Source organism: Anopheles coustani, chromosome 2 (genome assembly GCF_943734705.1).
Source record: "Anopheles coustani chromosome 2, idAnoCousDA_361_x.2, whole genome shotgun sequence".
Taxonomy (NCBI): Eukaryota; Metazoa; Arthropoda; class Insecta; order Diptera; family Culicidae; genus Anopheles; species Anopheles coustani.
Window position 1 is genome coordinate 52,493,777 of NC_071289.1, and position 10,025 is coordinate 52,503,801.

The 10,025-nt window shown below is 42.3% G+C and overlaps 1 protein-coding gene across 1 annotated transcript; it reads right to left on the reverse strand.

The window, feature by feature from the left end:
- Positions 1 to 757: 757 nt before the first annotated feature.
- LOC131264321 (uncharacterized) lies at positions 758 to 9,720 on the reverse strand. The gene is made up of 5 exons (XM_058266617.1): positions 9,700 to 9,720; positions 4,671 to 4,738; positions 4,408 to 4,608; positions 4,199 to 4,327; positions 758 to 1,541 (listed from the first exon to the last, which is right to left on the reverse strand). The coding sequence occupies exons 1-5, from the start codon at positions 9,718 to 9,720 to the stop codon at positions 758 to 760; spliced, it is 1,203 nt and encodes a 400-aa protein (XP_058122600.1).
- Between the last annotated feature and the right edge of the window lie 305 nt (positions 9,721 to 10,025).

Genomic DNA, 10,025 nt, shown 5'->3' on the forward strand with positions numbered 1-10,025 from the left:
GTACTGTAAGGAAACACCCAACAACATTTATTATTTGTCAGTACTTCATAAACCGTTTATTTAAAAAAATAAATCACGATCATATTTTTAAAAAGGTTTACTTCTTATTTACACAGTAAAAAAGTAATGCTAGAGCGTTGTGTTGTAAGAATTGCTGAGCGCTGAATGGGTCCGCAAGGTTGACAATACCCTTTTTCCAAATGCGGCAGGACATAAACCAGACTCTGGTCTGTTAATCCACTGTTTGCAAACCTTGCGAAACGAGGCTCGTGTGTGACCGCAGCGTCCTACCATTACCACCCAAAGGACCCTCTGCTGTCGATTCCCCCGAGAGTAATTATAAAAAAGAAGAATAGTAGTAGTATTGTTACACCGCAACCGATCGTCTTGCTAGTCATAGGGTTGTTTTTTACTGCACTGTTTTCAATAAATATAACGCCTTGCAAATTATTTTCCTACTTCTCCCTTGTTGAGGGCGTTCCGTAAGGACAGTCTTGCAATTGTAAGCCGTAGCCAGATGCTGCACGGGAGCCCTTCTTGAGAGAAACCTTCAGTGAACCCTGGGTACGCAATTTCCGGTTCGTAGTCGTGAAATAAATATAATAAATAATTGCAACCTTGCTTGCTTGCCAGTCGATTCCGTCAATTTAGTGTTTGTGAGACACCTTCGGGTGCGTGTTTGAGTTTGTGCATTTGCTCGCCTGGGAAGGCGCACAATGTTTACCTAAGTTCGTACACGGGAGGTCGTCGATGCGATCTATAGATCTGGCGATGGTCGCTTTCGTACGTATTTAGCAAAGTAATCCGGCCGCCAGCACTTGCATGAGCCCGGTATCAGGAACCAATCGTAGTACAGGCGCACCTGGAAGCAACCAATCTCGTCGTGGCCATCGCAGTGCTGATTTTGTTTCGTCGTTGCCGCTGCACCAACTGGTGCTTGCTGCTGCTGCTGTTGCTGCTGTTGTTGCTGGCTCTGTCCGCTGAGAGAGCTGTCGTACACATTGTCGGTCGGGAGACCGGCCCGCTTCTGCAGGTACTGCTGGTATGCCTGGAAATCCTGAATCGATGGTGCCGTGGTGGTGGTTGGCGGTGCCGTTGTCGATTCCTCCGCGTTCGGGTAGAAGATTTCGGCCACCAGCAAGCTGACCCAGCGCGGCGACGAAAGACAGCCACCGTCCAAATAGTGACAGCGGGCCTGAAGGCACCGGGTCACCTCGACGGTTTGCGTGAAATAGCCCTCGTACGGAATCTGCACCACGTAGCGCCAGGATCCCTGGTAATTCTTCGCGAACACGGGTGTCGCATACTCGACCTTGGCCGGGCAGGGTGTTGGTGGTCCCTCGTACCGTGGGGGAGGTGGGTAGGCAGCCGCTTCCTCGCGCCTCTCGGCCACCAGCTTGCTGGTGATTGGTTCTCCCTGAATGGCGCGGTACAGGGCACAGAACACGCCACCGCCGTCACAAAACTTGCGTGGCGCTCGGGCATCCTCCTCGTGGCGATCCTCATCCACCCGCATCGCTTTGCCCATGCGGCGTCCAATGCTGTAAATAATATGGATTTAAAGATAAAATTATTTACCGCCACAACATATTGAAGATAAATACTTCTACATTGCTTCATCGATCGACACACGTTCGGCTAGGTTTGATTTGTAAGTTGGAACCTCTAAATAGACGAGTTAAAATCAAGTAGCTTCGATAATACAATGCTGTTGTCCAACTGGTTATAGCAGGCATCGACAACATCTGGGCCCATAGGAAAATTTTAGTTTATTTATTGTGGTATGACGGACACTGCCGTATTGTTAGAGCCAACATGCTCTAACAGACTTTTTTGTTCTTAGGGCATTTCCTCCCTACGGTTAGGCCTTATCCCGGGCTTTCTCGGTTGAAAATTTTAGTGTAACTTACAAAACTAATTTCAAGTCTTGACGGCTTTACAATCGACAATTTACATTTAACCTTGTAACCTTAACAAGGCGACTTTTTCATGTGCTTTTTTTCTATACTTCATATACTTTTTTCATTTACTTTTTATATTGACGTTTGGAGAATCTGGTCCGCGGTCGAACTCTTTTCTATGGTATTGTTTAGTGTAACGGTTCTTTTTAAAGATTAGAATCATCATGTATCAAATCTTATCTTAAAGTAATTTTTTTAAAAAGCAGGAATTTGAATTCCAATCCAAGTCCAATGATAATTTAAAGCAGGGGTCGGCAAAGTCCGGCCAGCCAACTGATTTTATCCGGCCCGTAAGAAAATTTTAGTGGTTCATTCAAAAAACCCATCTCAATTTTTATCGGATTTGTCAGGTTCGTTTTCTTGGCAAACATGAAGATTTCACTGAGGTGTTCCTGTTATATGTTGGGATCCAAAATCAAAATTTAGCAAAAACAAGTATGAAAATGTTTTAAAAAGTGTAACGCAAAAATTTCAAATATTTTATCGTTTACCACTTTTTATATAACTTTATTATTTAGAAAGATGAAACTCCATTGAAAAGGTTACTACTTTGAAAAAATTCAGTCATCCTTTAACCGTCACCCGTTCAACCAAATCTACATACGTAGACGTTCAACCGGACTACCCGGGTAGTCCATACATTTTGTATGGGAGACTCCGTTTTCCTGTACTTAAAACTTAATAACTTTTTATCTAGACGTCGGATCGATTTGAAATTTTCAGTGAAGATACTTGAGGGTGTTTCCCACAATATTGTGTAACTTTTATAATTTTAATAATTCATTAATTATGTTAATTTGAGGTTCCAAAAAATTTCACCCTTCCATCTATTACCCAAACCTGTGCAACTTGAACATTTTAGATAGGACTTTGCATTTTTTGTATTTCAGTATACGTATCTTTGATCATTGAATCTCAATTACTTGAAATTTTCAGAAATTTATTCAATTTTGTTTCCAAAAGTGTTATAGAAATATTAAATGTTCAAATAGGATTCTTTCATTCGAAAACACGAATTCGATAATTTAAACATTTATGCCTTACGTTTAGGTATTAAAATCTTAACCTAATATTAAATACAAGTATGCTACACATCATTTTGTTCAGAAAATTTGCGCCACAAACACGTTTATTAATCCGTTTCTAGTCGACTATGCGTGTGATTCAAAGTACAACAAAAGCTAAGTAAAAGTGAACGTTATGGAAAAACTCAATCCTTTGAATAGACAAAACCGAACAGACTAATAGAAGAATTACTAGAAACAGCATTTCTGACGAAAAAAGCATTAAATAACGGACAAAACTCTGTTCCCAGTTGAAGCATGAAGATAACATGAAACGGCTGAGAGTTTATTAATTTTTACAATATTTTATGCAATTTTCCAAAACATTTCAAGTAGTTAAGTATCTACGAGCAAATATATCAGTACTAAAATACAGAAAAAGCAAAGTTCTATGTAAAATATATGAACTACACAGACAAATTGTTATAGATATGAATGGTGAAATTTTTTGGAACCTCAAATAAACATACTGAATGAATTTTTAAAATTATACAAATTTTACAATATTTTGGGAAACACCCTCAAGTATCTTCACTGAAAATTTGAAATCGATCCGACGTCTAGATAAAAAGTTATTAAGTCTTAAGCGCAGGAAAACGGAATCTCCCATACAAAATGTATGGACTACCCGGGTAGTCCGGTTGAACGTTTGAGGGGTATCAACCGAAAAACGCAAATAAAAATTATTTAAATTCCTTAGCAATTTTTTTTCTTTAGTAAAACGATAGAAAATGAATTTTTCTAGGCATTCTAAAAATTTCATGCCGATACGTCAATCCAATCAAAAGTAAGAACAAAATAAAACTCCAAAAACTACCCGGGTAGGCGGTTGAAGGGGTGACGGTTAAGGTATCCGGCCCGCGGTTTCAGTTTCCTTTTAATCATCTGGCCCTTTAGGGAAATGTATGCCGACCCCTGATTTAAAGAATAATTTTATCGGCTACTTGCACTCCTGCTTTAAAGTGTCCCGGCCCGGTGTAACTCACAATTTCTTGGGTTTGAATTTTGATCCAATCAAATCATCGAAATGAATACAACTTCAAGATAGGACAGCGTTCAGAACCGATCAGACACTTAGACAGCTTATAGCTTAGACCAAGACATTTGGAATACCTAGACATTATGTATGCAAGATTGCATCGCTTCACATACATGTTGCACAATGTTCCTTACCCATTATCGTCGAATTGGTCCACCGGCTCGTCGGGAACGATCTGTGTCACCTTCGGTAACGTATCGTCCGCCTTCAGCACCGGTAGCGTTTTCGATAGGAATTTGAGCGTTTGGTTGCGGATCAGCTCGCTGCAAAAGGTAAGACCGTATGGACAGATAAGATGATAACGTTCTTCTCCACCTTCTTCGAATGCTTGCAGAACACTTACAATGGATACGGTTCCCCGAGCACGTTCTGCTTCATCGGGTTGCGCGGGATCTTGCCCTTATTCAGATCGCCGCACAGGTTGTTGGCGGACACGTACGGTTTCGGATTGGTGGCCTCTTTGCATTCGATGTTGATGTGCGTGTAGGGCGGCGAGCGTACCTTCGGCGGAACGGCTGACGGGGATTCTATGAAGGCATAGTATCTGTATGGAGCGACACACAAAGAATCGTTATCAAGCCTTCTGACAAATGCATCCATCCTTACCCTTCAGGGGGCTCCTCCGAGTCCAGCAGGTCGTCGCCTCTGATCAGCACCTGACATCCGAAGAGTAGCTGTGGCATGAAAGTGAATTGGAAAATCTCCGTTAATTATGTATTGATATCTCCATTGGAATTGTTGGATAGAAATTTCGGAAAAGAAAACCAGATCCCATCATCGCTAGGACATCGGATGGCCTAGTGCGGCGTTAAGAGTGCAAGTAATTGGCTCGTTGTGGGCACCATTTTACGAACTCTCCATTTCCGTGACCCAGTTGGAGTCTTCACTAGTGTCTGCCAGAGACGAAAGTTTGCAGCTCCGTGGAACTAGTAGAAGTTCGCTCATCATCAGCAAACATCGGACACGTATCGATAGGCGTTCAGTTTTTCAACCCTCTAATAAAACCGGCCTCATTTGCATCCATAAATCCAATCCAATAACATCGATGCAGATAAGTGAGTGAGAAAACGATAAAATCGACAACAAAAATCGGCACTTTATTCACACCCGCTGGTCATTCATCTGAATTCGTTCGTCGCTTTTTGGGAAATTTACGTTATCGCGAACGCAAAGTAGCATCGAAATTGATCAACCACTTTCTACCCAAGAGCAGCTGCGTGGCTCACTGCAAGATTGGGGGTGAAATTTTGCACTTTTATCTTATGCCGTTTTGCTTTGTTTCATTTTGCTCTCGCGAAAGAAAACAAAACCGAAGGAAAACACGTTGTTTGAATGGACGGGAACGATGGACAGGTTTGTTTCGAGACATATTCGATTTCTGCTTAAATGCAAAGATTTGCAGAAAAAGCTACAAATGCAAACTTTAATAAACCTTTCTCCAGCGGGGTGAAGGTTCTTTCTCTTTTCTTTTTTGCAAAGAGAAAATCGCAATACTTAAATTTGGGAAGCAAGCAATGATTCGTTTTTGATTTCATTTCTATCATCTTTAGAAGTGTAAGATCTAAAACAAAATGCAAACTAATTGTTCTAATTTCGTAGAGTATTTAAACCTAAAGTGTTGTCTTGGATAGTACCTTTAAAATTCATTTGTAAGGAAAATAGTAAAATGCAATGAAGGGTTACAAAGCAGCCTCTGGTGTGTTATTTTCTATTTTGCAACTAATTTACAGCAAATTGCTACCGATATTACTCAATTTTCGTATACGTACACTACACTAAGCTATACTAAACTTAGTATGTTTGATCTGAAACAGATCTTCCTCTTTCGTTCAAATCATTTCCCAAACCGGTGTCTCCGGTAAGTTGTGCAAATGGTTATTTCCATTGGAGCAAAAATCGTAGAAAGAAAATGCAAATCCACAAAGACTCAGCCATTCCAAATGCGCCGTTACCTGGGCGTGTAGAAAGTGGTCACTCGGTGACGGGTCGGTTTTGTGGTAGGAAAGAAGTAGTTTAATTTAATACCCCCGCGTCACCTGGACTTGGCTTAGGGATGGGGTTTTCGCCTCTCAATTTTGTCTCGATTTCATCGAATGCAACGGTGGGCAAATTCCTAGATGGCGAAGAGCCAGAAGAAGAGGCACGGCGAAATAAATCTAATTTTTCCTACTCAAATCGTGTTTCGCCCGTAACGAAGAAGCCCACAAATCGATTTGTGCTTGTAATCGGCGAGTGTCTTCCTGCGTTGATGGGGATTTTGTCCACCACTTCCCAGGGGTACACTCGTTTAGCAGCGTGATAACTAACTTGAATGGACGCAACATCGATGTTAAACCAGCTTCCAGAACCCGATCCGGGTGAAAGAGGGGTATCGTTCAATTACCGGTTACCATTAGCATTACGGATGGTAGGAAGGGCACTGTATATCAACCTTGATTTCTGTGGCCTATTTCGCAGGCTTCGGGCAAAAACCAAAGCGGGGCTCTAATCTGGCCGCTCTTGGCTACGTTCATTCTCAGCCCAGTTTGAGTTTGACGTTGGCGATGGCAAAGTTCCTAATTTGAGAGTCTCCGAGCTACGATACGTTGTTTGTGAAGGAGGCTAAAACTGTGCGGTGGGGACGGAAAATCCATTCAGATTTTCTTTCCAACCGATTGCACGCCTTCTCCCTTATTCGGACACCAGCAAGTAGCCACGAAATGGGCACAGAACGGACGCACGCTCTCGATTCCACTTCGGACCGTCCATGGCCCGTTTTTCTGCACTTGATGAAAACGCCAGCGATGGTGGCGTTGAGCGGTGGAAAAACACTTGGTAGGCACAGGAGAATCCAACTTGACGCCACGAAAGCCGAAGCAGTTGTCGATTGGCCGAGATCGAGCACGAGCTGGCTGTTAAGAGTTTCCTGAGTGTTTGCTTGGAGGAATCCTCTTCACAGCTCATGATCGATGCAATCATAATGCTGAGTGTTACTTTCGGGTGCAGGTGTCGTTAAACTAAAAAAAACAAACAGTACTTCTATGCGAAGAAACAATCTAACGTGTCATTTTTCGAGATGGATCTCATTATTCAATACAGTACGTATAACCATTTTATTAGAAAGCCATATTTTTGGAGTGCTTAGCAGAACAAAGGTGAGATTATTGTCGCACTCAAGAGAAATCATTACATTTCATAACAAACTTCGATCTTGTTTCAGTAGTTTACTCACTTAAACAATGTGCAACTAACGTTAATCACACAAACAGCTAAATTAAATGGCCTGTAATGAAATCCAGCTAGCCATAAGTAGATGAAAAATTAAAGCAATACCTTGCCGTGATTAAGTTGGAGAGGAAAAAAAGAACCGGAATAGATCTCATGCTGCTGGAATCAAAGCACCGTTGTGCGTAATCTGATTTCCCTTCCCGAAGCTTTTCCGCTGATAAGCGTGAACCGAAGAAGAAATTAGGAAGCAGAAGCTTAAGCTACGATGATCGATTAACACATTTCCCACGAACGAAGGTGAGGTATTTTCTTTTTTTTTGCAGACTCATTCTGTATTGACTTCGCTCATGGTTCAATTTAAATCATTTTGATTTTAAACTTATCTTTTTGTAAGAAGAATATTGCTAGTATGTTTTTGCGACCGGTTTGAATAATGCAAAACTTACTTCTAACGGATCAACCCCTTAATTTCGTACCTAAAAACATCTGAAAAAGCATCATGACATTGTTTCTCTATGCATTGATACGAAAGACTTCAACACCTTCGTAGAAGAAAGCATTAGGCGACGAACCTCGGCTCAAAACAATAGGTGAAATCGCACCCGGAATCTGCCGCGATCAAACTGCCGTCTATCGTTTATTTTTGTTGAATTAAATTCATTTATCAATCGTTTGCCTCAAAATGAACTAAAAAAAAAAACAATCACAACAGACGAACCAGGACAATACAGAAATACCAGGTTAATGGAAATTGGCGTTCGTTGTTCCCACCGGGTTCTAGTTGTTCCAGACACTGGTGCCACTTGACGGAAGCATTACTTCTCCCTTTGGCACCTCTGGGCCGAAGCCGTTGAGAGATTTTTGGGAATCTTCTAGGAGGAAGAATTTGACACGCCAACCGGGAACCACCAACCGCCGTTCGTTTTCGACGCGCTTGGTGGTTCAGAGGTTGGGCTGGTGATGATTGATCGACTGTCCGGTGAGTCGTTATTTTAGATTAATGGCTACCTAATTCCGCACTATAGGGCCACCCCGGGAATCATCCAGTGACGCTCGAGGGTATCGAATTTAAGTATATTTTCTGTAATTTTTCGTTTCCTCTTCCTCAACCGTGTTCGTATGGAGAGTGTGCGGTTTGGCATGGCAGTAGTTCGGCGTGCGATACGCTGGCCACGCTCCATCAGCCTAATGGGCTAGCGAAGTGTAAAGTGTAAAGAAATAAGAAGCTACGCGCGCACCTAACAGTGCTTCTTCGGGCAGACCTCTCTGACCTACAAACACATTTCAGTCGGAACCGCGGCTGAACCGGAACGCGCCATCCTCGCCAACCGGAATGGCCGGCAAGAAAAGGGGAGGGGACACAAAACGGTCAATCGGCTGCAACCGGGAATGGTTCGGACCGGCTGTGAGGGTCCGTTACAAGATATCCATAGGATTGGCGACGACGATTCGGTTTTCTTGTCCATATTTGATGGTTTGTTCTTCCATTACCGTTAGAGAACCCTAGAGAAGTGGATAAGACAATTAGTTCTTATTCACTGGGCCCAATGGGGATTCTGTAACGGTCTTTCCATGGTTTTAAGATATGATCATACGTAAATTCTCTTATTCTCTACCATTAAAATAAAACATCTTGATCTCTTTTATAATCTTCCCATCAAATGCGAGTAGTTTCAGTTTCCTGAATGTACTAACCGCTTGCTACACATTAAAAAACTATCGTTCAAAAATGACCCGATGACGCATTCATCCGCGCCGTCGGCCGGGATGACGACGATGACGATTTCACCCCATTTCGCCGTCCCTTTTCTCACCTGCCACCGCCGTCGCATCTCAAATCCCACCACCACTTGCTGCATGCTTTACCGTTCATTTTCGCACTGTTCTCAAGAATTCCAATTCCACAGCCAACCAAGACAACTTTCTCCCGAGCGGATCCCGATCGAAATGGGACACCGAGCGAGCGAGTGCTCAAAAAGGCCGAACAAAAAAGCAAAGTTGAAAACAAAAATCCCAGTCCGACATTTTCTTCCTTCTCCGCCTGAAGACGAGATCGGGGGTTCGTCGTTCGCGACGGAAAGTAGAACAGCATTTGCATAATTATTAGGTACATAACACTGAGGAGCTTCCACCCTCGCGCACACTTTGTGTGTGAGTGTTTGCATAGATAAGTATGAACTTGAGGAATAAATTCCTTTGATGACGCTGTTTTTTTGTTCGCTGCGTACACCTGATCGTGTTTTTTTTTAATAAAATCGATCATTTATTTATTGGTTCGTTATTGATGTACTAAAACAATATCTATGCATAAAGTCGTATGTCTTAATAAATTCAATGTTTCATTTATGCCCAAATTTAAAAGCATACTTTTACGACGTACACTTGGCAAGCTATTTCCGTACAAAACTAATCCACCAATCATGCTTACCAAAAACACTAAGTACTTCATTGTGATAATTCCTTTTACACACGCTTTGTGAGATGTTGGGTTTCTCTTCCGATCACTAGTGTTTTTTGTGCACAATTATTGTCCGTTTTTGTTCAACTTATGTTCAACGGCAAACACACTACCCATCAATCCGGGACACAATTTCTTCAAGAATTTCTTTCTTTAAATAACGAATCACAAGCTCAAGCACAGCACCACCGGAAGTGGCCTACTACGAAGGGCGGCTGCACCGGGATTGAAGTTGGTCCGCACTGGTTCGGGTCTGCAATGGAACTGTCGAAGGAAACGACCGCCGGATCTTCGCC

What these genes read in the sequence shown, in the direction of transcription:
- LOC131264321 (XM_058266617.1), bottom strand. Translation starts at nt 9,720, where the DNA reads ATGAAGTACTTAGTGTTTTTG. An exon ending in TGAAGTACTTAGTGTTTTTG is followed by an intron (nt 4,739 to 9,699) that starts GTAAGCATGATT and finishes TTCATGCCACAG; the next exon opens with CTACTCTTCGGATGTCAGGT. An exon ending in CTCGGGGAACCGTATCCATT is followed by an intron (nt 4,328 to 4,407) that starts GTAAGTGTTCTG and finishes TACCTTTTGCAG; the next exon opens with CGAGCTGATCCGCAACCAAA.